The sequence below is a fragment of the Cnephaeus nilssonii genome (genome assembly GCF_951640355.1).
Source record: "Cnephaeus nilssonii genome assembly, chromosome: 20".
Classification (NCBI taxonomy): domain Eukaryota; kingdom Metazoa; phylum Chordata; class Mammalia; order Chiroptera; family Vespertilionidae; genus Cnephaeus; species Cnephaeus nilssonii.
The window spans coordinates 42,938,229-42,966,070 of NC_137091.1; the positions used below are offsets into that span (position 1 = coordinate 42,938,229).

Below are 27,842 nucleotides of genomic sequence, written 5' to 3' on the forward strand. Positions count from 1 at the left end.
GCTGAGCAGAAAACGGTTGGATAGGGTGAGCACCTGAGGTAGCTGCATCCATGCTGGTAATGAGCACTTTTTACCTAAGAACTTCTTTTTAAAAAATATATTTTTATTCTAAATATATTTTTATTGATTTTAGAAAGGAAGGGAGAGGGGGAGAGAGAGAGAATCATCAGTGATGAGAGAGAATCATTGATCAGCTATCTCCTGCACGCCCCATACTGGGGATCGAGCCCACAACTGGGGCTTGTGCCTTGACCGGGAATCGAACCATGACCTCCTGGTTGATAGGTCGACGCTCAACCACTGAGCCACGCCGGCCCAGCTACCTAAGAACTTCTTTATTCTGGGTTGCTGGGTCAGCATGCAAGAAAGTGATTGACTTCCCATCTATCTTAGTTATGTGGGCCACACCTCTTCAAGTCAAATAAAAATGATAAACCTCTGGCGCAAGAGCAATAGCGTGCCAGAAGTCAGTTTAAGAGTATCCTTTGGAAAGAGTGAGTAAAAGGTGAAATTGTCTTTTCCTGCCTTGGAAAATGGTACTTTGAAATGAGTGTATCTGCTTTGTCATCTTAATGCAGAGATAAGCAAAGCCTTGATTCTCTTCCCGTTTGGAGCAAACCTTCAATTAAAATTGCTGCCATTAATGCAGACTGACACTTGTCTTACTGGAAAAGCAAGATACCATGGGCCAGAGAATGTCATGCCAGCCCCTACATGGGGGATTTGGCCTTTGATTTTTATTGGCATGACAAGCAATAAGTATTTATTTGAAGTGCGGGAGGAACCAGTTGGTAATAGAAAACACACTTCGTGCCTCCTGCCAGACACCACTGGGGAAATGGCACAGACCTATGCACCCAGTTGAGGCAGAAAAACCTATGCAGTTTGTGAAAATAGGTGCTCTGCTGGGGGTGGAGGGGCTAAATAGGGATGGGCTGTGTTGGGGCAGAGCAGAAATCCCGTGTTGGGAGTAGGTAAGGTAGTAAAGTATGATATTAGGAGCTCAAGCTCTGGGAAGGAGGATGCTAAATCCCAACACATCCACTTCCTCACTGGGACTTTGGGCGTATGATTCACCTCTCCACATCCCTTCTGCAAATGGGGAGAACATAGTTAGTATGGTCCTCATACAGTTGTGGGGAATGGAATGAGATTATGCACAGAAACCACTGAGCATACTGCATGCTGGGAGCATTAGTTATGATATTTAACTAGACCTTGAAGAATGAGGTATGAAAAGGCTGGAAGGTGAAAAATGCATGTTGTATTCAAAGAAAGGATACAAGTGGAAAGGTCTAGCTGTGGGCTTGGGGGACCAACATTGTCCCTCCCTTTTGTGAAAGTTTTAACCCTATGCGTTATTTAGCTACTTTTTCAGCACATACCCTAGCAACAACCCAACAACAACAAAAAAAGCTGTGCTCTGGGTACCGAAGTGATGTGGAGAAAGAGAAATTGCTCAGCCTCTTGGCTCATTTGCTGGATTAGCTCTTTACTGTAAAATTGGACTTGGAGTGAGGGACTCGCTTTCATTTCTACTAATGAAAGTGCAGACTGTAGAGCTGACTCTCATTCTGGGTCCTTTTCCCAGCTGAACCATTTAGCAACCCACCCTCATAGTGGGAGTCTTCCGCACTCAGCTGAATGAAATTGAAAATCTACGATTGCACTTGAGTGGGGTCTATGAATAGATGCTTTGTCTGTAAAGAGTTGTTGTTGCACATGGTCTCTGTCTCCCAGTGCCATGCGTTTGCAAAGAGGAGATCAGGACTGGCAGGGTCTTATTTTAAAGCAAAAAAACACACAAAAAACACAACAGGCCGGGGTGCCTTGCTCCACAAAATGTGCCTTTTGGGTAAGCTCAAATTGCTGAATTTAGTGTGTTTGACCACAAATTAAAGAGAAGCCATTATTGGTTATGTACCCTTCTATCTTATGTGCTCTTATTTTTGTGTTAAAAAAAAAAAAGACAAAACAGAATGATAAAAGAAAATCTTTCACTCACTGGAGCCTACCACATGACAAGACAACCTATTGAAAAGCAAACCAATTCAATCACGCATTGTTTGGTCTATAAGGCACCAAGTACCCAGTTTGACAGTTTGTGTTCCCCCCAGTGAATTGGCTTATTTCATCGGATTCAGTGAATTGGCTAGTTGTTGTGGCTTTGTGTGGACACAGCTCTCATTTTGTGAGGCCTAGAACGGAGTTAAAGTTTCTAGTGTGAATAAAAACCAGCTGGGGAATTGGGCTGCTCCCTCCCCAGGGAGGGATGTTGCATTTGACAGACAGGCTGAATAGTATGGAATATGATCTTTTTCACCTGCTCAGGAAAGACTCTCAGTGTGTGCTTCCAAAAGGCTAGTCCTACTCAGTGAGCTGTGAGGCCAAATAAATACCCTGGTCTTAAAAATGGGGTGGGGCACCGACTTGACCTTGAATTTTCTAATTTTTGAATGAATTGTATTTCTTAAAAGCAATACTTTTTCTCCAAAGCTCATGCTTATTCATTATTTTAGGAAGGAAACAATGCAATGCATAGGCGTATAGTGAGCACTTGTGCTCATCTAGTTCAAGTCACAGGGATGATAGATGTTAAGCATGAACTTACATGCATTTTGAATGTTACCAGAAGGCAGGTACAGGGTACTGTGGAATTGTGTAGCAAGTATATCTGGGGAAGCTCTCCAAAGAAATGATACATAAAGCTGAGACTTCTAGGGTGAGGCAGGCAAAGTCAGTGAAGATGGGGATTTCATGAGGGGAGCTTTCAAGAAAACAGTATGGAACTTGGAGCTGCAAAAACATGGCATGTTCAAAGGGTTCAAAGAAACCTAGAGTGGTTACTGCAAAAAGTGAGGTAGAACCAGGCCAAATAACAGGGCTGTGCATACCATGGGAAGGGTTTTGTACTTTGCTACCTTTTTAATACCTGCCTATTGTGTACCAGGTACATACCATTTTCATAATAGTTTTCATCTATTTCTGTTATCAGTTATTTTTTTAAATTTTGGTTTTTAGAGATGAGAAAATAGGCTCAGAGAGATTAAACACCCTGCCCAAGTTAGTCAAGAGGAGGAGCTGAGATTTTTGAAGCCTGGTCCACTGACTTCCACTTCTGGTGGGTTTTTAGAATCCAGTCTACTAGAAAGGTGGTACTATTCAGTAGGCAGGCACACATTTGGACCACTCAGTCAGTCATTCCAGTCAATTTGTTCCTTTTAAACAAATTATCTGAAAAAAAAATCCATTTCCCCACACTGCCTCCTAAGAACAGCATGGTGCTGTTTGTTTATAACTTCAGAATCTAGTTGAGTAGAAGACAAAAAAGGCATGGAGACACTGAAATAGCAGCTGGAACTTTGAGAAATTATTTTGAACTGGTGTCATTCGTTTCTCAGTTTATTTTAAGCCTAAAGCACTGCTGTAGTGTGTTTTTGGTAATAAAAATAGACTATCTTTAACTATTTGCCTTTAGCTTACAGCACACCTGCTCATATATATATATATATATATATATATATATATATATATATATATATATATATCTCCTATCTAATAAAGAGGGAATATGCAAATTGACCATCACACCATCACAAAGATGGCAGCACCCAGTCCCCTCAGCCCTGCTGGAGTCCCCCAGTCCTTTCAGCCCAGCTGGGGGGTGCCTGCCGCCAGAGTCCCCCAGTCCTTTCACAGAAAATGGGTTGCCTCAAAAGTTGGTTAAGCTTCTTAGGACAAAAAGCATTCAAAATCTTTGAAAAGGGAATTCCAATATTTATAAAAGTTTGGACTAGACAATTCAAGGTTATTTCCACTACAACCTTCTATGATTTTTGTGATATTAACATCCTGAATTCACATAGTACCAGCTGTATTATATGTAAGCAGATATTATTTAAAGGAATGGCCATTATTATTAAAACAACTCATAAAACCACACTGTTTGTATGTCAAGGACATCTGTGTGATTTTCCTAATGGCTGGAGTTAATGCCCCTAACCTGGTAGTCAGACATCCCCTGAGGGGTCCCAGATTGGAGAGGGTGCAGGCCGGGCTGAGGGACACCCCACACACACATACGAATTTTGTGTAGTGTGTGTGTATGTGTGTGTATATTTGTGTATGTGTGTGTGTGTGTTACAGTAGGCAACCCAAATCTATTTTCAAAGAACAAGGAATTGCTCTGATCTTCACTTAGTCAATTTGTTCTCCTCCAACACCTAGTGATACTGAAATATCTTTGTAAGGACCCAGATTATTTCAGCTCTGGTCAGGAATCACCTCCACTTCCCTAGAGAAAGGCCTTTGGAATTCGTTTTCTCCGATGTTGGAGTAGGGAAGCAGGTAAAAACTGACGTGTAGCTCCGGGAAGTCCACATTCAGTGAGTATTGAGTCAAGAAGGATGTTTGTAAAAATTTTCCTGGGCCCTGGCCGGTGTGGCTCAGTTGGTTGAGCATTGCCCTGTGCACCAAAGGATCACCAATCCAATTCCCGATCAGAGCATATGCCTAAGTTGAAGGTTCGTTACCCGGCTGGGGTGCATACAGAAGGTAACTGATCGATGTCAATGTTTCTTTCCCTCTCTCAAATCAATAAAAACTTATTTTTTAAAACTTTCCTGGAGCTAGTAGACCACCCCACCCCCCAACCCCATATTGAATTGGCCATTCAGTCTGAAACAGCAACAGGGATTGACCCATATTTGCTAGACGCCATGCCTTTATTTTATTTTAACCCCCACCAGAGGGTATTTTTTTCATTGATTTCAAGAGAGAGTGAACGGGAGGGAGAAGGGGGAGAAAGAGAGAAACATATCAATTGGTTGCCTCCTATACGTCCCCCGACCAGGGCTGGAGAACCTCCAATCAAGGTATAGGCCCTTAACCGGAAATTGAACCACGACCCTTTGGTCCATGGGCCCACGCTCTAACCACTGAGTAAACCGGCAAGGGCATTCGTGCCTTTAATAGAGCAAAAAATTATTGGTCTCAGTTTATTTGGGGCACTGAGGGGACAACCTGCCTTGCTTTTCCCATCATGCGAGAGGATTAGAGATTCTGGGAAAGCTGAGACTTAGTGCTACTTCCTAGCCCCCCCCGCCCCCGCCCCCCCCCCCCCCCCCCGCCTAAATAAAGATGCCCTGAGATGGTGAGTGACCCCATCATAGTACTGACTGCCAGCTTGAGGGAGACAAGTCTGAGCATTTGTGCTTTCATAATAGACTTTGTCAGTAAGAACAAATCCACCCTCGGGTTTTCTCTTAAACTTGGGCTTTGATTTGATCAGAGACAGAAGGGGGAGCACCAGTGAAGGGGCATGAGCAAATAGCTTCATTGGAGAGGTCTTTTTGAGCCCTAGCTGGTTTGTTCAGTGGGTAGAGCATCGGCCTAAGAACGGAATGGTCCCAGATTTGATTCTGGTCAAGGGCACGTACCTCAGTTGCAGGCTCCTCCCAGCCGGGGCCCTCACATCAATATTTCTCTCTGTCTTTCCCTTTCTCTTCCACTCTCTCTGAAAATCAATGGAAAAATATCCTTGAGTGAGGATTTAAAAAAGAAAAGTCTTTTTGAAGCTCTGTGGGAAATGTGAGAGAATCATATCCAATCAGAACTCCGTAATGTGAATATGGAATGCAAGAAAGTACTTTGAGTAAACCTGTAGTGACACAGTTGATGGAATCTTTTTTTAAAAAAATACATTTTTATTGATTTCAGAGAGGAAGGGAGAGGGAGAGGGAGAAAGAGATAGAAACATCAGTGATGAGAGCGAGTCATTGATTGGCTGCCTCCTGTACGCCCCCCACTGGGGATCTAGCCCACAACCAGGGCATGTGCCCTGACCAGGAATCAAACTGTGACCTCCTGGTTCATAGGTCAACGCTCAACCACTGAACCACGCCAGCTGGACAATGATGGAATCTTTCGATTTTTCTATCGTACCAGCTACAGTTAGTCCAGGGTGTGCCATCACACAACTTGGCAAACCACGCGACCATGTGTGGGACCTTCTAGGACTTGGCTTATATCAGTTTCACTCGGAAAAGGGAGAATTGTCCCCACTCAGAGGTCACTGTCCCTGTTCCAGACTATATTCTGTATCTGTTGTCCCTCCTTTAAAAAAAAAAAAGAGAGAGAGAGAATCCAACAGCCTGGATTCTGTTTTTTATTTCCTTTATTAGATATGTTACCAATCATTTAAAAGGCTGGGCTGGGTGGTACAACTCTAGCGACCATATTTTCTGACCCTAAAATCTGGATAACTGATTTGACATGGAGACCAGGAGAGAATATTTGAGGTTGACTGTTTAGCATCACTACATAGCTACACCTGCTGCTCCCACAGGAGATAGAACACTTACCCAGTGAGCGTGACTGACCTCTCCATTGGCACCAGAGAGTCGTCTTTGGGGCTCAGTTGGTACTTACTCATCTGATATCTAGATCAGCTTTGCTTACTGTGGATATATGTCTTCTCTTACCAATTAGATTGTAAGTTCATTGAAGGCGAGAGATGACTTTAGTCCTAGTATTAGCTCTGCTGCTAGTTTGCTTTGTGACCTGGGCTATAATTATTAAAAAAGGGAAATGCCAAGATTCTTGCCCTCTAGAAACTTAGCCCAGTAGGAAAATGGTGGTATGTGTATATAAAGTACTATCCCTGTTTGGTGCCTCAGAGTCATACAGGGAATTGATTATCTGTGATACAGTACTGTCTGTGTGAGCAAGACCTTCTGAGCCTCACCTCTTCACATCCTAGTGAGAGCAGCACAGTGTGAGAAGAAAAACCTCTGTACCCACAGTGATAGTTCTCATCTAAACTTGAAAAGCTATCAAGAGACATTAGCCTTGTGCATTCTTGGAAACTGGTTTTGTTCAGGAAATGTATTAAGTGCCTACTACACATCAGGCTCTGGAACCCAGGTATTGTATAGTTTGATAGAAGGGACCTTCTCCAGCCTGTTTATTCCTGGGCTTGAATTCTAGTCTTTTTCTTGCCCTTGTGGACATGGAGGGGCAAGCGACAGACGTCTTCATGCTCTGGCAAAGTTGGGACTTTCCTGTTAATGCTCTTTTCTCATTTCGGAAATGCCAAGAGGCCAGAGGCAAATTCCAATCCCCATTTCTTTGCAGTACACTGCCATAAACTAGTGTTCATTTCTATTTCCTTTGCCACCTGATAAGTATCAAGACTAAGAATCAGGCACAGTGTTCTTAAGGAAACTGAAGTAAAGAACAATGGACTGTGTCATTCACCCAAAATATATTTATCCAAAAAGACAAGGTGAGGTTGATTCAAGTGGACCCAGTCCTTTGTTTATGTCAATGGCATTTCGTCATGAAGCTCGTCCATGTAAGGGAAAGAACCGTGGGGCTTTGGCATTCATCGATCACTAGCCTCTGCATCCTGCTGAGTGCTGGGGATGAGTCTCTCTGGGCCTGTTTTCTCATCTGTAAAATGAGGCTAATAGCCCTTACTTGAAGGCTGGTTGTGAAGTTCAGTTAATTGTGCAGAGCACATAGCACGGTGTTCTACACATGACCACTCCTAATTAATCACTATTATTTTCCAGTTTTGACTCAGTCAGACTCTAAACTTGGAGACACAGATGTGTAGATTATTCTCAGGGCTTGCTTTCCTCTGGCTAGACTCTTTTTTTCAATTCAGCCTGCTAAGTGAGTGACCCCAAAAGAAGATGGATGTCAGCATGCTGTTACTTTCTCCTCTCCAAGGACCTGCTGCTGAAAGAGCTCCAGTGACTCCTAATGAGTGGCACATGTCTGACCGGGGACTGAGACATCTGGCAGGCCACTCAGAAGAATGGCATTTCCATCTTACATTTGCCCAGGACTCTTCAGATACCTGATGTGGTGCTTGTTGTATCAGCAGTCTGGCCCAGCTCTTGGCATGCACCACACTCTGATTTGCTTACTGGGAAGGTTTAGAATTAGTTGCACAAGAATTCCTTACCTTATTTTGTAACACCCTACAGAGCCTTCATTTATTTCAAGGGTGTATGTGACAGTCCATAAATCAGAGTGTGTTTAAATGAGGGGGGGGGGGGAGAGAGAGAGAGAGACCCATGTCACTCAGTAAGGGGAGTTGACGCTGTTAAAGCTTACTCTGTTTCTGTATTTGTAAGTTGAAGTGCTAAACTAGATCTCGAGCCTTCAAGGTGAGGGGGGAACTATCTATGAGAGGTTTGTCTCATTTTAAAGCCTTCCATCCGATGGCAGAATCTCCTTGATGGGTATGGCAGGTAGGTTGCAGCCTCTGCTTTGAATACTTACAAGCAGTTCCCATCCTTTTTAAACAGCTGGGGTTTTCTTGTTTTTTAACTTTTTGTTTATATTGGCCAAAATTGCCTTTCTGTGTATTCCTTTTCTCTCTCCCAACATGACCCTTGGAAATGGTGTAAACTCTGTTCTCTTGCCATGAGATCGTTCTATAGCTATTTGAAATAGTTGTCATAGTGCCCAGTCTTCCCTTTCTCCAAAGTCCATGTTCATAAATATTGTTGATATATTTGCTCCAGGATCATTCAATCCCTTTATTTTGAAGCACACATAAGGAAAACAATGATCTAAAATATGGGAAATTTTCTAAAACCACAGAAATATAACTGAAATTTTGGCCTTTGTTAAAACAACATCTAAAGGGGACGGGGGTGGGTAACCAAATAGGATCAAGGTAAATAAATGGACCCAGGTGTATCTCCAGCAATTCACTTCATTTCCAAGTTAATAAGACCAATTTAGGAGGGCAGATTTACTTACAAATTTGCACAACCTGTAAACTTAAAAGTAGGGGTCTCTACATAAAAGCCACTAAACTAGCTTCTAGGTCTGAGTCCCTTTCCTTATCCTGCCCATTCTCATTCCTTTTGATACCCTTTATAGAGAAAACAGATCACTTCCTGTTTAGTCTGAGATTCTTTGAGGACTTCCTGTGCAAACAAGTGGCAAGAAAAAAGAACAGCTGAGGATAAAATATATATGAAAGAAGGAAAAAGCCCATTTCTAGGCTGCTGGCTGACATTACCTGAACTGACAACCCAAAGGGAGAGACATCCAATCTGTATTCATACAACCTGCTACCAGCTAACTGATTCAATATGGAGGAATGTGAATGGATCCTTAGGTCCCAGAGAAAAGCCACACACTCCACAAAGCCTGGCCCTCGCCCACTGCAATATACCCATTCCTTCTGAGACCAGTGACATAGCCTCTCAGGTTGTGGGGAGTAGCGGCTGATATCTCCCCGTATAGACTGCCGAGGCACGCAGGCTCTGACTTCACACTTTTTACAAAGAAATAAGGAAAAACAAATTAATGATTTATGATGTATCTTTACATGAACGAACCAACCTAGACTATCTCCCTAGCATCCTCTACTTATGTGAAATGCAACATAAAGAATTTAAGCTTTAGAATCTAATAGACCTAGGTTTGAACCCTGCCAGACAAGTTCTGTGACTTTGGTTAAGTGACTTAGCATCTCAGGGACAGCAACCTGCTCACAAGATGGGCGTGAGGGTGAAATGATAAGATGGAAGGGAAGTGGCTCAGCACCTAGTACACAGTAGTCGCCCAACAATGTGAGACGGGCTGAGAGCTTCTGTCATTACACCTGTTTGCAGCCAGATCACAATGGACCGAGCAATGTTCTCTCCATACTGTTTAGCCTATTAGCTCTAGAATCTGAATATACTAGTACAAAGAAGACTCTGGATTTCGGTGATTCTTTTTACCAATCCCAATTTGGCAGAATTTGCCTGTGAAAACTAATAGCAGCACTGTTCTTCAATAAAACTGAGACTTCCAAATTAGTTGGTCTTAAGGAATTTTTAAAATGGAATTTTTAAGAGAAGCTGCAAGAAAGCTATTTCTAATCACCATAAAACCTTCTAACCATAGTACTAGTACATAGACAATAAATTTTAATCTTATACTCGCCCCTCCTCTAATGTTAGAACAAGACAAGGAGGTGTCTTCTAACAATCTAAGTTAGCTAGAAAATTTAGCCTCCATCAATTGAATACTTACTATGCAGCAGACACTTGCTTAAGTTCTTCATATGAATTATTTCACTCCAGATTCACAGCAGATATGTGGGTTTTGGTGTTAGGAACCCCATTCTACAGATGAACCTGAGTCCTAGAAAAATTCAGTTACCTACCCAAGTCTAACTGCAAAACCTGCGCTCTTGACCAGTGGGTTCATTGCGTGTTTTCAAAAGTTCTTGGGCTAGGCAGACGCTGACTGTATGGTTGGATAAATGATTCAAGATACACTCCAATCTGGGTAACTCCTAACAGTAATGAAGACCTACTGACAGGATCTTTTGAGAAAGACCCTCCTGGGTTCGAATCCTAGCACTGTCGCTTACTAGTTGTGTCATTTAGGTATGTGACATTTTTCCTTGATAAAATGGAATGTCATGAGGTTTAAAAGGAATAATATTTGGGACTTGCTTGGTACATAGTAAGCTCTCAAGTAGTTGCAGCTGCTACTCCTACTGTGTGAGGAAGGTGACTGCTGAGAAAGAAAAGACAGTTATGTTATTTATCACCTTTGATGAGTTAGTTTTGCCCTTTTCAAATGCAGAAGCCATTGATACCAGGTGATGTATCTAAGGGAATTCTCACTGGGGCTTTCTGCCTTAGCCGAATACATGTCTTATCTCTGTTCTGGAGAGAGTAAGTTATTAGTTTTCAATTCCATCTTTTATCTTTTTAAGAGTTTAGTCATCTTTGCATGTATAACATCTATAACCATTCGGGATGTTTGGAAAACTTCCTGTTTATGCCAGTGCACCCCTGATAAAGGCCATGGATAGTCATTTCATTGTTATTAAATAAACATGGCCTGCTTCTTATAAACACCTTTGTTCTGACACTGCAGTCTCTTGCTCAAGGTGTGATTATGAGGCAGCTTGCTGGCAGCTTGTGTGCTATTTAGAGGCTAGAAAATGCAGAATTAGTGAGATGAACAAGTGGTTCTCTCTGTCCTGCTTGGAACCTTTCCAGCGGTTTCCGCACCACTGTGAGTTCTCCCCGGAAGCCTTCCTGGTGTGTAGGTGCATGATGAGACTCACTGTATTTTTCTGCTTTCTTTTCTCTTTCTTGGACAGAAACCAAAGCCTAAACCCCGGCCATCCATCACAAAAGCAACCTGGGAGAGTAACTATTTTGGGGTCCCCTTAACCACCGTCGTGACTCCAGAGAAGCCAATTCCTGTTTTTATTGAGAGATGCATTGAGTACATTGAAGCCACAGGTAAGTGTGTTACCTCAGAGCCAATTACAGCTTCCACTGTCTACACAAGATGCTTTGCAGAGGGCTAAGCCATCTAGAGATTCTGCAATCAGCTCTCGCTTAGTGTGAGGTGCGTTCTGAGAAGGAGCTGAGCAGTCCTGACCGCTGTCGGGTTCCTCCCTCCGTCTCCATAGTTGTGAGGCTGTGGTGCCGGCTCCAGTAGAGCTTTCAGAACACGGGAGTAGTCCTGTTCTCAAGGCTGCAGTTGTGGCCGACCTAGGTGTCTTCTCTGTGTCCCCCCAGCCCCCTGTCATAGCATGCAGCCTGTCTGCCTGTCAGCTTCTTGAGGGCAGAGAGAGGGTTTTATTTCTCATTGTGTCCTCAGTACTGGACTAGACACAAATGGTAGTACATTTTGGTTTAATAAAATGAATGACTAGTAACAGTTAGAGTGCCTGAGATTCATGTTTTGAGAGATTTAAAAAATAATTTTTTAACGGAGATAAAAACAACAACACACAGCTTGGGTATCTTCAGTCAAGCAGCTACATTTCAACTCCACTGACAACTTGGTGTTATGTGAAAGCCAACTGTCTTAAATTTTTTCTTCTTTGTTCTTGAAGTGACACGATTTTACCTGTGTTAAAACGTTCATTTCATGCGTTTAGAATTCCTATAACATGTCTTTGGCCTCGTTTGAAACCCCTGGAGCTTCTAGTTTCATGTTGTTTCCCTGGTTCTTCTCCTGGATGCTTTCAAAGCTGATGAGCTTTGGGGAGAAGGAGGTACAGTAGGCACAGGATTACAGGAATTCTTGAGCATTAGTAGTTGAGCTCAAGAATATAGGCTTAAACTGATTTGAAACCAAGATGAGGATTATGGTCTCCCTCTGTGTTCTTCCTGATTCCGGTGTTATCTGTAGTGATATTAAGTATTGTGTGGTGTGGACACCCTGCCAGGCTCTGCTGATCATTTAAGCAGCATCATATTAAGTTGGGTGACTGGTTTTAATATTTCCTCAGGATGTGCAGAATCAGGGAATGTAGGTTTCAAATTAAAGCTCGCTAAAGACTTTGTCATTATTTCCAGGGTTTTCTCTGCAGCACACCAGGGTTAGGGTTGAAACAGCAAGCACTTGGCATAATCACAGCAGATCTGCAGCTTTGTTTAGTCCATTCTGTAACCAAGGCTTTTTCTGAGTGTCCATGGTTTTGTTTTTGTTTGTAATCCTCACCAGGGGATATATTTATAGGTTTTAGAGAGAGGGAGAGAGAGAAAAACATCATTGTGATAGAGAAACATTGATCGGTTGCCTCCTGTACTGGCCCTGACCGGGGGTCAAACCACAACCCAGGTATGTACCATGATGGGTAATCAAAGCCTCAACTTTCCGGTTCATGGAACAATGCTCCAGCCAACTGAGCCATACTGGCCAGGGCTAGACACTGGTTTTGTATCTGTTTCTTCCTGGCACCTCTCCCTTGGGCCAGGAGGAAATCTACACAAAGCAATTCCGTGATTAAATTCTCTCTAGTTGCACCAACGTTTCAGAGAGATAGTTTGTGGCATTGGAAGGAGGGGGTGGGCTTTTTTCCCCTCTATTTTTTAACTTATTTCAGATTTCTAGGAAAATTATAAGTTGTAACAATTTGAAAGTAACTAAAAGTTCCATAAATGTTAACATTTTACCATATTCCCTGTATCATTCTTTCTCTATATATTTGTATCTTTTTTCTGAAATATTTGTTACAGATATGATGCAGCTTTACTCCTAAATACTTCAGTGGATATTTCCTAAAAAATATTCTCTTACATCACCATGTAATTTTAAAAACTAGGACATTAACACTGATGCAGTACTAACCTATCTAATCTATAGACATTTTCATTTTATTAGATCCATTAAAATGTCCTTTATAGTAAAAGATTTTTTTTTTTGGTGAGAGATTACATATAATTGTCAAGTCTCTTAAGTCTTCTTTAATCTAAAACCATTTAGTCTGCCGAAACCGGTTTGGCTCAGTGGACTGAAAGGTCCCAGGTTCGATTCCAGTCAAGGGCATGTACCTTGGTTGCGGGCACATCCCCAGTAGGGGTTGTGCAAGAGGCAGCTGATCGATGTTTCTCATCGATGTTTCTAACTCTCTATCCCTCTCTCTTCCTCTCTGTAAAAAAATCAATAAAATATATATTTTTAAAAATAAAAAATATAAAACCATTTAGTCTATCTGTTTTTAATGGCCTTGGTAGTTTTAAAGAGTACAGATCAGTTATTTTGTAGGATGTTCCTCATCGTGGGGTTTTTTAGTTTTGTTTTGTTGATGTTTCCTCGTGATTAGATTCCGGGTTGTGCTTTTGACAGAAATAGCAGGGAAGCAATGCTGTGTCCTTCTCACTGCATCACACCACGTGGCCTGTGATGTCACTTTGCCCCATCACTGGAGATGCCTACTTTGACCCCTTGATTGAGGTGGTGGTGCCTGCCAAGCTTCTCCTGTAAAGCTACTATTGCCCCTTGGTAATGAATAAGTATTTTGTAGGGAGGTGCTTTGAGACTAAGTATCTGCTTTCTCCTAACACTTTCACCCACTAGTTTTAGTATCCATTGACGGTTCCTGCCTGAGGCTGTGATCACCATAGTTCTAACTCTGTAATTCCTTCTGCACTTACTAGTTTGGATTGTCCTGTCTGGGAGAGCTTCCCTTTCTCAGGAGGAGCCTTTTGTGAGTGGCCTCCTCCAGTGGCTCACCTGTGGTAGTACCAGGTGCTTGAATGTTGTCCACATGTCGTCTAGCTTTTTTTTATATCAGTGACAAAATTATACCTCTGCTTGCTCTTCTACTTGTGAAGCCTTTCAGGTATGAAGACTCCTCCACCGGCCCACAGTCTGCCACCACGCTGCTGCCTCCTTAGAGCTCTGTTAGACGGCACCACTGTCCTCTGTCACCAAAAAGCTCGGAGCTTCAGGGACATCTGACTTAACTAATCAATTCCAAGTCCATCGCTTCTGCTTTGTCATCGCTTAGCTCTGTCCCCTCCACTTCAGTTCCACTGCCCACCATCACACCCCTTCTCAGTCCATCCTGCGTATGTGCCAGTTCTACTGAAAACCTCCTCTTGGCTTCTCGTTGCCTACCAGCTGCCGGCCACACTCTTGACTCCTCCCTCTCATACCCAGTGCTGTCATGCCCTCATTGTCTGCCTGCCTTCACTCCCTCTGTTCCTCTCCCCTCCCTTCATCCTTTTCTCTCTTCTGCCCCACCCCCTTCTTTCTGATTTATACCACGGGGGGCATTAATTTTAGAATGGTTTTACCTGAATACAAACAATATTTTAGAAGAACATGGACCAACCAGACTTTGTTTGTATTGCTCTGCTTTGCATATGCCCTTCGTATGTCTGAAATGTCCCACATTACTCCTGCCTCTGAAACTTGTCCTCACTCTTCAAGACTCCCCCACCCCAACAGCACTTTGATGTCATCTTTCTGGTAGTTCTTCTCAGGCACTTCCACTCCCTGAGAACAGGATTCTCTGTTCTCCTGTCTCCCTAGAGCCTGGCACCCAGTATACATTCATTGTTGATTGAGTGAGTGGGTTTTAATCTGGAATATCTGAATTCTGTTGTTTTCTTCTTTGTCTTTTTGAGTTTTGGTCATGTATTTCCCTTCATTGGCATTAGTTTGTACTTTTATAGAATTTTAAGGAGAAAATTCAACCTAATATCTATGAGCTTAGTCTGCATGTTTGGGGGTAGTCCTTGTGCACTCCATTTCCTAAAAGAACTTTTTCCTATTTATATAATTAAAATACGTTCATTTGTAGAAATTCAACAAAAGAATATGAAAAAGAATTTAAAGATTAATTGATCTTCACTTAGTGAAAACCTCTGTTAATGGTTTGATATATTTCCTTATAATCTTATTTCTCTGCATATGTGTATGTATTACTTTTACATAATTCAAAATATGCCATGTGATAGTTCTCAAAATATTTTAAGCATAACTTAGATGAGGCAAAAGAGTCCTGAATTCACCCACCAGCTTACCTACTCCTGTTTTCTGCAGAAAAAGAATTTAATAACCAAGGTTGAGTTGGAGAACCATTTTTTGATAACCACTTCTTTTTCTTTTTATTACTTTTTCTGATTTTAGAGAGAGGAAGGGAGGGAGGGACAGAGAGAAATATTGATTGGCTGTCTCTTGCTCCTGCCCTGACCGGGGATCCAACCCACAACCTAGGTATGTGCCCTGACCAGGAGTCGAACTGGCTGCCTCATGGTGTAATGGATGACGCTCCAACCAACTGAACCACACCAGCCAGGGCAAGAACAACTGCTTTTTAAACCAGACAAAACACGACTTTTTTATTGTTGTAAATCCTTACCCAAGGGCATTTTTCCATTGATTTTTAGAGTGAGAGAGAGGGAAACAGAAACATTGATGTGAGAAAGATACATTGATTGGTTGCCTTCCTCATGTGTCCCTGGGGCCAGGAATGAACCTGCAATCCTGCAAGGTATGTGCCCTTGACCGGAAATTGAACCCATGACACTTCAGTGTGTGGACTGACGCTCTACCATTGAGCAACACTGGCCAGGGCTGCAAACATGACTTTTAATTGCTGCATCTTGTTCCATTAAATGGTTATGTCACAGATCATTTAAACCATTCCCCTCTTGTTGGGCCCATGTAGCATTTTTTCCCTGGTGGTCTTAAAATAAATAAACAGATTAGCTAGAGAGGCATTTTAGATTAGTGATACAGAGCTTCAGATCTAGGTAGACTGGGGTTAGAATCTTTGTTCTGCCATTTGCTCATCTGTAAACGGAGCATGACAGACCTGCCTCCCAGGGCTGCTGTGAGGGTGCAGGAAAACTTGTCTGTGAGGCGCTGAGCAGGGTGCCTGGCACACACGAGTGAGTGCTCAGTGTGTGCTAGTCGTTGCTCTAAGCTTCACCCTCCAGGCATTTTGTCTTCCTTCCTATTGCTGGTCAGACTTTACCATTAAATGTAAATATCCGTGACTCTTTCTCTTTTCTCCCCAACTTTTAAATTTGAACATTGTAAAATCTATAGAAAAGTTTTAAGAGCCCTAGCTTGTCTGGCCCAGTTGATAGAGTGTTGGCCTGTGGACTGAAGGGTCCTGGTTCGATTCTGGTCAAGGGCACATGCCCGGGTTGCGGGCTTGATCCCCAGTAGGGAGCCGTGCAGGAGGCAGCCGATCAATGATTCTCTCTCATCATTGATGTTTCTATCTCTCTCTCGCCCTCTTTCTCTCTGAAATCAATAAAAATATGTATTTAAAAAAATTGTAAGAGTCATACAACAATAACCCAGTACTCACCAGTAGACATTTTGTACATTTCCCCTTACTTGCCTAATTTTTGTAGTTGTTGAACCATTTGAAAGTAAACTACAGGCTCTATGTGTCACTTCACTCCTAAAAATCTCAGTCCTGGACTGTGAGAGGGTGCATGCCGGGCTGAGAAGCCCCCCTCTCCCCCATGCATGAATTTTGTGTACCAGGCCTCTAGTCTATACTAAAAATCTATACTAATAAAAGGGTAATGTGCTAATTAGACCGGGAGACCTTCCAGACGTCCTTCCAGACAAAACCATGGTGGCAGGGCCAAGGCAGAGGCGGTTAGGGACAATCAGGCCAGGAGGGGAGGGCAGTTGGGGGTGATCAGGCTGGTGGGAGGCGGGAGAGTTGGGGGCGAGCAGGCCGGCGGGGGGGGCAGTTGGGGGCGAGCAGGCCGGTAAGGGGGCCAGTTGGGGGCGAGCAGACCAGCAGGGGGGGCAGTTGGGAGCGAGCAGGCTGGCAGGCAGGTGAGCAGTTAGGATCCAGCGGTCCCGGATTGCGAGAGGGATGTCCCCCGAGGGGTCTAAGATTGGAGAGGGTGCAGGCCGAGCTGAGGGACAACCCCCCCTCCATGCACAAATTTCGTGCACCGGGCCACTAGTTTTATATAAATAATGTGTTTTTAAATTTACTCATTTGTCTTAAAACTGTCTCTTATAGCTGCATTTTTTGTTCTAGGAGCCACTCAATATTCACAGTGTGTTTGGCTATTGCTTCCTCGTCTCTTATAGTCCAGAGCAGTTCTATCTGCCCTTTTTTTAAAAAAATAAATAAGAGTCTAGACAGTTGTCTTTTAAAATGTCCCTTTGCGTAGTGTGCTGTCTATGCCTCTCCATCATCCACAGCCCCTTCTGACACCACCCATAGCCACTTCATCAGGTGGCTCCTGTCTGAGCAAAGGGCTGGGACGAATGACACGGTGTCCCTCCCTAGACAGAGCACACCTGTGCGTTGGGCGTGGAGGCACTATGGGATTTCATTGAATGATTGAATAAATTATGGATTAGGTTTTTTCCCCAGCCCCTACTTACACTGAACTTGTACTTTTCTTAGGGAAAGTCTGTGCTGCCCCCTGACCTTCCCATCCCATCTCTCCCTCTTATTCTTGGTAGAACTTGCCATTGATCCCCTGGTAGTTCAGGCAGTCCCTCCTGGCCAATTGGAAATGATACTCCAAATGAAGCTTGTTTGCCAGGCCTGCCCCAAGCAGTTCAAAGTCAAAAGTCCTGTGCCTCTTTTTGTGTTTGTCTCATACAGCTTGTCACTTGTTGTCCTGGCAAATGACATATTGCATCATCACTTTCAAGAGCAGTGCTTGGGGGTTTACACTCCTGCAGGTGGTGGTGGGAAAGAAACCCCCCCCTCTCCTTTTGTGCCTCAGGGCCTGCATTGCTACCCACCTGCCTCTTCCTACCAGTGTCACAGCCAGCAAGTGGCACGTAGAAAACAAAACAAACCAAAACCTTGTGGTGGAGAGGGAGTGGCATGACCATTATGATTTGAACAACTTGAACCATTCCATCACATTACAAATGTTTTTTCTAATTACAAGAGCAGTATATATGCTCACTATTAAAAATTGAATCATCATAAATATCCATAGATGTTTTATAGGTATATAACAGAAAACGGAAGTCCCTTATCATCCCAATCTCCAGACGTAATATGCAGTAACAATTGGAATATTTTTTTCTGATAATACTGCCACCACCACCCCAAAAATGTTTAAAAACATGAAATTGTGTACATACTATCCTGCTGCTTATTTTCTGTTTGACTTAACACTGTACCTTGGGCATCATTTTTAAATTTCATCTCTCAGTCAGCTGCATTCTAATCTTTGATCTCAGAAGAGGACAGAATTTGGTGTCAGAGGAAGAGAAGCTTTGTTTGCAGGCAACTCCTAGGTCCAGGGTGGCCCATGGCAGGGTCTGTGACTGCCGTACCCCGCCCCATAGTTTGTGAGTCCGTTGCTAACTCCTCCTAAACAGGTGACAAGAAAAGGACCACTGCCTTGTTGTCTGAAAGTTTGCGGCTCCTGTGCTCTCCTGCCAGGACTCTACCTCGGAGCGCTCCCCATATTCTGAGGTTAGCCCAGAACCTTGTGGGTGAAGATTGCCTCTCGGTTGCACCTGTCTTTTTCCCTGAGCTTTTGGACCAGTTTGTTTATCCTTGTTTCGTATTTCCTAAAATTGGAATGTGTTCAAGAAATGGCCAGTAGGTAGAACAGCTTCCAGATTGATTTGCAGATGCTTTTAGCCCCAGCCCAGGTATAGCCTCAGTGCCTGCTGTGCTAATCGGGTATTAGATTTTACTCTCGCAGCTCCAGTTACATGGGAGGGCTGGAAGAGGGCATGTAGCTACTGCAGCTGCTCTGGGGTCACCACTGGGAGGGGTTTGCTGGGGATCAGATAGACTACATTTCTGGCTAGAATGCTTTTTCTTCCAGTTTTCACCCACATGGAAAAGTGGTCAGGGCCATGGAGTCACTGCTGCCTTCTATAGCAGGGTGAGTCCTGAGAGAATGTTGGCCCCGATAATCTAAGCTCTCTGTGCATGGCAGGAAGTAGGAATATCCAGTTCGGTCCAGAGTTTCTCTCACTAGAGTTGGGGGGAGTACTTACTTTTAGAGCCTGCTCACAGTCCTGAGAAGAATTTCTCAGGATAAATACACTGTCTTCCCACCTCACTGTGGTCACAAAACTAAGGATTCAAATCCCAGGTCTCTGGACCAACTTTGAGTCAAGGCTTTTTTCCCACGGTTGGGGGAAATATTCTTGTCCACCAGTGGAGAAACCCCCTGAGGCAGCTCCCAGTGTCACCCTCTCCATCCCAGGATGGCTAGTACCCTGCAGGCCGAGTGCCTAGTGCCTGCTCATCGGGGCTCTGCCGCATATATTCCCCAGGCCCAGGCCGCACTTGTCAGTCATTGAACTAGAAACAGCATTCCCTAGGAGTGATTCCTTTGAATAATGTGTGAGGCAGAACCTCCTCTCCCTCTTTCTGTGATTTTTTTTTTTAATGTATTTTATTGATTTTCTACAGAGAGGAAGAGAGAGGGACAGAGAGTTAGAAACATCAATGAGAGAGAAACATCGATCAGCTGCCTCTTGCACACCCCCTACTGGGGATGTGCCCGCAACCAAGGCACACGCCCCCGACCAGAACCGAACCTGGGACCCCCCAGTCCACAGGCCAACGCTCTATCCACCGAGCCAAACCGGTTTCGGCATCTTTCTGTGATTTTTTAAAAAACACCTTTTCCTGTTAGTAGTGGGAGGAGGCAGGGCAAGAGGGGCAGTCCTTTTCTTAGTTGCTTTGCTTACCGAGTCGTGGCCAATCCCCAGCACCTCTAGCACGTACTGCAGAGGCCTGAGAAAGCAGTTGTTCCCAGGCAGAAGCAGTTTCATTGGGGCATAAGGCCCCTACTTTTCCACCTCAACTTATAATGTATTCAGACCATATCATAGAAATAACTATAGACCACAGTTTTGTTAGTGCATCTTAATTTCAGTTAGTCCCTGTGGAATGGAAAATTCCCTGTAGTCAAGGAAGCCCAGCAGCTGATTAAAATAATAATGCCAAAGATGGCCTTCATCACGTTGACTCTATTTTCTATTTCTGACACGTTTATTGTGTGCTTGCTATGGCCCAGGCACTTGACATAAGTGCTCTCATTTCACTAGAGATTTTGTTGCTCTAAGATACCAGATGTGGTGGGAAGCTGGCCCTTGGGAAGGGATCAGGGTACATCACTGTGGGGAGGATCTTGGTGTCATCAAAGTGCAGGGTTAGCCTGGCTAGAGAGAATGTGGCCGCACTTACATTCTCTTCCCCACTCTTTTAGGAGGAAACCTTCTCAAAACCTGGTGACAGAACCAGGGCTCAGTCTTCGGGGCATCGCAGCACCTACATGGGCACAATATTACAATTGACATTCACTATTTTTAAAGCCCTTTGCTGGAGGGCATAAAATTGAGCCTCACAACCCTGCCTTGGGGTTTCGGTGCCTGCACTTAGCGGCCTGCGTAATGAATGCAAGAGGGGCCTTTTTATACTTGAGGGGCAGCAGAATCAGGTCAAGTTTGACTCTCATCTCTGGTTGAGTGGGAAAATGCAGGGTAATGCACAAAATGGTTGTAGACAGAAACTTCCTGGTAAGTCACTTATTAGGTCTAAAAATATTTAGCTTACCATCTTCTTATTGGAGGAGTAATAGAGTTTATTCATTCTACAGATATTTATTGAATATGTATATTAAGCATCTACTATATGCTAGGCACTGTGTTGAACTAAAGTTTGCCCCCATAAGGTCCAGGGATGGTGGAGATAGACATAATCATACAAATGCATAACAAATTCGGGCAAAAAAACATTACTGGATTTTAAAATCACTGGGGCCCGGCCAGTGTGGGTCAGTGGTTGAACATCAACCTATGAACCAGGAAGTCATGGTTCAATTCCAGGTCAGGGCACATGCCCTGGTTTCGGGCTTGATCCCTGATGAGGGTGTGCAGGAGGCAGCCAATCAGTGATTCTCATCATTAATGTTTCTGTCTCTCTCTCCCTATCCCTTCCTCTCTCTGAAATCAATAAAAGCATATTAAAGCCCTAACTAGTTTGGCTCAGTGGATGGAGCATTGGCCTGTGGACTGAAGGGTCCTGGGCTCAATTCCAGTCAAGGGCACATGCCCAGGTTGCAGGCACAATCCCCAGTAGGGAGCATGCAGGAGGCAGCCGATCAATGTTTCTCTCTCATCATTGATGTGTGTGGTTTTTTTTTCTCTCTCTCTCTCCCCCTTTCCCTTCCTCTCTGAAATCAATAAAAATATGTTTTTAAAAAACATTAAAAATGAAATTAAAATAAAAGCACTGGGGAATGGAATGACTGACAAAGAGGACCAAGTGACGATCTGGGGCAGTTAGAACCTCACCTGCTGCCACTGGGAATATGAAAGGGTATATAAACTGACCTTGGAAATTTCTTTGATAGTTTATTAAAGGTAAAACATACACTTACTATTCCACTCATAGGTATTAGTCCAAAAGAAATGAAGACATGTTCAGCTGTTTTCAGCAGCTTTGTTCATGAAATCCCAAACTGGAAACCACCCATCCACAGGTTAGTAAATGAGCTGGCCTATTCATCCACTGGAATACTACTCAGGGGCCAAAAGAAATAAATTCCTGCTACATGCAGCAACATGTTTGAATCTCAAATCATTTAAATCTGTGCGTGATAGAAGCCAGATACAAAAGACTACAAGTTATGATTCCAGTTATACCCAACTCTGGAAAATGCAAACTAATCTATAGTGACAGCAGGCAGATCAGCCTAGGAGCTAGGAGTGCAAGAATGGATTACAAAGGGACATGGAAAACCTTTTGGGAGTGATGGAAATGTTTTGTATCTTGGTTGTGGTGATGATTTCACTCCTGTATTCATATTTCAAAATTATTAAATTATATACTTATTTAAATACGTTTATTGTATATAAATTATGCCTCAGTAGTTGATTTTTAAAAAGTAAAAAAAAATCGCTATGAAATGGCTTTCAGGGAACTTGATAGTTACATGGTTTCAGAATATCAACCAACACATTAATTACCAGTTATAAAAGGGAAATGGCCCTAGCTGGTTTGCCTCAGTGGGTAGAGTGTCGGCCCTCGGACTAAAAGGGTCCCAGTTTGATTCCGGTCAAGGGCACATACCTCGATTGTAGGCCCTTGGGGGGGGCAACCAATCGATGTGTCTCTCTCACATCGATGTTTCTCTCTGTGTCTCTCCCCCTCTCTTCTACTCTCTCTAACAATCAATGGGAAAATATCCTTGGGTAAGGATTAACAAAAAAAAGGGGGGGTGTACTTTTATAATAGAGAGATCTGGAGTTTACTACCTTAAAGTCATTAGCCCTGGCACCCCCACTAGCAGTTCAGGCTGACATTGTGTGCCTCCTTGCCTAAAATACTTAATCTGAATCTTATAAGGAAACAATCAGAAAAATCTAGAATGTGACACATTTTACAAGACAGCTGGCCTAGACTCAAAATAAAAGTCAGGAACATGGGGAAAAAAAATTGGGGGGGGCCTAATGCAACTTCTATGTTTATAGCATGAACCCATTTCTCATTTAGATACCCAAGTGTTAAGTCCGTGAGCTTTGGGGTCACCCTGATATCCTGACTTTCTCATGCAGTAGCTGGCCTTAAACTGTCTCAGCTTCATTTTCCTGTTCCTTCAAATTGGGAACAAAAATAATAGCTCTTTCAAAAGAATTCTTTTTAGAATTAAATGAACTCCTGTTTCTAATGTTCTTAGCTTAATGTCTGTTCCATAGTCAGCACCAAGTCAGTGTTAGCCATCATTTGGTGGCTCCTATCACTGACTTGCTAAGGCTGCAGAAATCCAAATAGGGCATTTTTCCCAAACAGTAATGAGTGAGATTGGACAATGTCTGTCGTTTTAAAAAACTTCTCATTGAAGTTGTAGCATCATTAAGAAAAGTATACTTAGCCCTGGCCGGTTGGCCCAGTTGGTTGAAATGTCCTCCAGTGCACCAGGCAGGTTCAATTCCTGGTTAGGGTACAAACCTAGGTTTTGGGTTTGATCCCTTGTTGGAGCCTGTACAAGAGGCAACCAATTGATGTTTCTCCCTCACATAGATGTTTCTCATGTAAATGTTTCTCTCTCCCTCTCTAAAAATTAATAAAAGCATATCCTCAGGTGAGTATTTAAAAAGGAAAAAAGTAAAGTATACTCATCAGTACAGCTCAGTGAATAGCCACAAATAGAACACACTTGTATATCAGGACCCAGATCAAGAAACAGAAGATGACCAGCCCCACATGTCCCTGCCTCCCTGCCCCGGACTCCTCTTACCAGGCATAACCACGATCCTAGTTTCTGAGAGTTACAGAATGGTTTGCTCCTTTTGTTCTTTTAAAGTGGACTCAGACCAAATGCAGTGTTGGTCTGGCTTCTTTTACTTAGCATTATGTCTGGTTCATCTGTGGTTCATTCCATAAACTTTTTTAAAATATATTTTTATTGATTTCAGAGAGGAAGGGAGAGGGAGAGATAGGAACATCAACGATGAGAGAGAATCATTGATCAGCTGCCTCCTGCATGTCCCCCACTGGGGATCGAGCCTGCAACCCAGGCATATGCCCTGATTGGGAATTGAACCGGGACCTCCTGGTTCATAGGTCGAAGCCCAACCACTGAGCACGCCGGCCAGGCTTATTCCATAAATTTATCCATGGTTGTGTGTGTTGTAGACCGTTCATTCTCATTGCTGTATACTATTCCATTGTGTGAATAACCCACAATTTATTCATTCTAACTCTTCATGGAATTTTGGGCACTTACCATTTTGGCACTATTATGAATAGTGCTGCTATGAACATTCTTATACATGAATTTTGATGCATTTGTGGGCACTCATATGCTTCAGATATATAACCAGGAGGAGACACTTCGTGTGGGTGTTGTTGTTTTTTTCAATCCACACCCCAGGATATGTTTTTATTGATTTTAAAGGGGGTGGGTAGCGGGAGGAACATCAGTGCAAGAGAAAAACATTGATCGGTTGCCTCTTGTATGTGCTCTGACCTCAAATCGAACCCAAAACGTTCTGGCGCACTGGACGACACTCCAACCTACTGAGCCACCAAGCCAGAGTGGAATGAGACAGTTTTCAGTAATTAATTTTTAATACGTTTTTGTTGATTTTAGAGAGATAGAAAATCAATGAGAAAGAAACATTGATCGGCTGTCCCTGCATGCCCCCTACTGGGGATAGATTGAGCCTACAACTCAGGCATGTGCCCTGACCAGGAATGGAACCAGGGACCTCTTGGTTCATGGGACCATGCTTAACCACTGAGCCACACAGGCCAGACTTAATGATTAATTTTAGCATGTTGAACATGATCATTTAAAAGATGTCTTGAAGCACATATCAGTCCCTGAGGCGCAATAATCTACGAGGCTGAGAGCTAAACCAGTAAGGGGATCTCTGCTAGCTATTTGTGGCTTTGTGTTTGCTATCTTTAGATAAGGGGGCTCTTGGCAAGGGGTGGGTACACAGAGCTGTCTCACCCATTTTTTGAGCAGCTGGGTTTTTCCCATTTGCAAAGTATGCCTGGCTGGAATGATCTTGAATCCTTCCAGGACCTCGTGGTGTAGCTCTTTCCTTTGCTGGGGCTCTCCCTGTGGTTTCAAGTTGAGACTGTGGTTAGCACAGATCTTGATAACTCCATGGTTTTGACTTGCCCGGCCACCAAAGGGCATTGCTCTCTGATTAACTTTTGACCATTGGTAGCACAGATAAGTTGGTGGTGTTACTGACACCTACCAGTGAGACTCCAAAATGAAAGGTTAAGCCCTGCGGGCCTTTGGAGGGGAGGGGAAATGAGGCCGAGTCCAGAAGCAGGCTCTTACTCCTGTATCTCTGAGGGCGATCTCAAAGCCCTGCAGCCATGACTTCAGGCTGTGGCTGTAGATCAGCTTGTCTGCTTGTTTGCAGGTCAGAGGTGGCCCTCGGCTCCTCTGCAAATGGAAGCCCTCTGCAAAAATGGCCTTTGACAGAACACTTAGAGGGTGACCTTCCTTCTGGTTTAGCTCATTTGCCTGGGTAAACGAGCAGAGTGCTTTCTGCGTGGCAGATTTAAATTTCACCACTAATTGAGGGTAACATCTTTAGGGAAAAATGCTCGCCATTAGATCTGAGGCCTTTGGGAGACAGCCAGGCAACAAACACATCAGGGCAGATGACAGCAGGAGGTGGAGATGGGGAGAGTACAGAGTGCAAGTGTTATTGGTAACGTGGGACGGGCCTCAGAGAAGCCAAGTGAGGACTTTTGCCCCGTGCCTATGGAGGCTGTGCGCCTGTGCACGTACATATTACATATGTTTTGGTGGCCTGCCACCCTTATTTTCTTGCCACTGAATAATCTATTCAGGATGAGCCTGGAGCCAAACTGCCTGGGTTCAGATCTTCGCTCTGCTGCTTCTGAACAAATGTGTAACCTCTCCGTGACTCAGTTTCCTTGACTGTAAAATGAAAATAAAGGTGGTGCTTTGAGCCATTGAGATGATTGAGTATGTTAAAGACCTTATGATAGTACTTAGGTTATAAGTGGTCAGTTACCATTTGCTGCTGTTACCATTATTGGCACTGTCTCAGGGGCATTTTCCATTCTAGTTGGGCCTCTCAACTTGCTGGGCCCCCATCTGCCAAGCCCTCCCGACCACTGGGCTTTGTCCTCCTCCCCTGTGCAGAGGCCTGAGCTCTCCTCCAAGGTCCAGCCCAGGCTTCTCCCTTCGGGAGAGTGACTCACACTCCCCTTCCTGAGTTCCTGCGGGGCCTGTAGCAGGGTGGGTCAAGCATGGACTCTGGAACCAGTGACCTTCCATTTAAAACCCCAGCTCTGCTGCTTCTCTCAGCTAAACTGCTTTCCTCTGTAAAACACAGCTGCTGGTGACAGCCACCTTATTGGCACTAGCACTATGAGATTGAATGAGACCGTGTGCCTGATTATGCCGGGCACATGGTAAACACTCAGAAAAGGGGAGGGAGCTTGTTATTTCGAGGTGAAATTTTCAGTATTAATATCTTGCTTGTCCTCTGATTATCTCATGGGTTGGTTTTGAATCCCTGTTTAGACAGGTCACTCCTTACTGTCAGAGATCTTTGTTTCCTGTTGTTTTAGATTTTCTCCAGGCTTGCTCAGCCTGTGATGAAGACTTGGGAATGTTTTTTTTTCCACAGAGCTACCTCCATTTTACCTCCCTCTTTAGATAAGTAGTCCTTTGTGCATTTATTTCTCTGCCTAGTTCCAGAGGGCAGAGGGCTGGAGGGCCTAGAACCATGAGGATACTGTCATTTATTCAGCACATAGATATTGAGTGTCAAATCAAATATAAAGAATCTCAGTAGATGCCCTGGTCAGTGTTGTTCAGTGATTAGAGTGTCAACCCATGCACCAAAGGGTCACAGGTTCGATTCCTAGTTAAGGTCACGTATCTAGGTTGCAGATTTGATCCTCAATCGGGCATGTGCAGGAGGCAACCAATCGATGTATCTCCTCATATTGGTGTTTCTCTTCCTCCCCCCTCCCCCTTCTGCTCTCTCTAAAAAGCAATGGAAAAAATACCCTGGGGTGAGGATTAACAAAACAAAAAGGAAGAATCTCAGTGATCACTGTTCTGGAGGAATAAATGAAGCAGGATAGTGGATACAAAATGTCTGGGGTGTTAAGTTTTAGATAAGAGGGCTGGAAGCCTGAAGGAAATGAGAGAGGGAACCAAGCCATTTCCTGGGGAAGAACTTTCCAGACAGAGAACAGAACAGTGAGTGTAAAATTCCTGAGACTAGAACATTCTTGGTAAAACCTTGGCTTTTAAGAAGAAGCCAATGAAGGGTTATGAATGGAGGGACAATATTTGGCCATTGTGTGGAAGACAGTCTTGACCCTTGAGGACTTGAATGCCCTTGATCTAGCTGCCTTTTTGCAAATCTTCCTCCATTCTGCCCTTCGTTTCTCTGGATATATACCCAGTTTCCCATATTGTTGGCATGGGTTTACCTAGACCGTTGGTTTGGAACTGAAAGGATGGAGGGGTATAAATCAGCGTGGTGGGCAGATGAGCCAAAACTGGGAGAATGCCAAAAAACGGTAAGCAGGGTGTCAGCTCCCAGTCCTGGCTGGCCTTTCAAGCCTCATCTTTCTTTTGTAATCCTCACCCGAACATATGTGTGTTTTTTTGTTAATATATTTTATTGATTTTTTTACAGAGAGGAAGAGAGAGGGATAGAGAGTTAGAAACATCGATGAGAGAGAAACATCGGTCAGCTGCCTCTTGCACACCCCCTACTGGGGATGTGCCCGCAACCAAGGTACATGCCCTTGACTGGAATCGAACCTGGGACCCTTCAGTCTGCAGGCCGACGCTCTATCCACTGAGCCAAACCGGTTTCGGCTCGAACATATGTTTTTATTGATATTTAGAGTGAGAGAAAGTGGGAGGAGAGAGAAACATCTATGTGAGAGAGAAACCTTGGTTAGTTGCCCTCCCGCACGTGCCCTGATCGGGGGATTGGACCCAAAATCTATATATATGCCCTGACTGGAAATGGAACCCACATCCTTTTGGTGTATAGGACGTTCCAACTAACTGAGCCACCCGGCCAGGGCAAACCTCATCTTTCTTTATACT

The 27,842-nt window shown here is 43.7% G+C and overlaps 1 protein-coding gene across 3 annotated transcripts in view; it reads left to right on the forward strand.

Annotated features, from left to right (window-relative positions):
• The window catches only part of ARHGAP35 (Rho GTPase activating protein 35), a 136,115-nt gene that overhangs the window by 56,791 nt on the left and 51,482 nt on the right, over positions 1-27,842 (forward strand). For all 3 annotated transcript variants that reach the window (XM_079800218.1, XM_079800216.1, XM_079800217.1), the window contains exon 3: positions 11,135-11,279. In XM_079800218.1, the coding sequence (XP_079656344.1) occupies positions 11,135-11,279 (145 nt within the window). The remainder of the gene's footprint in view (positions 1-11,134; positions 11,280-27,842) is intronic.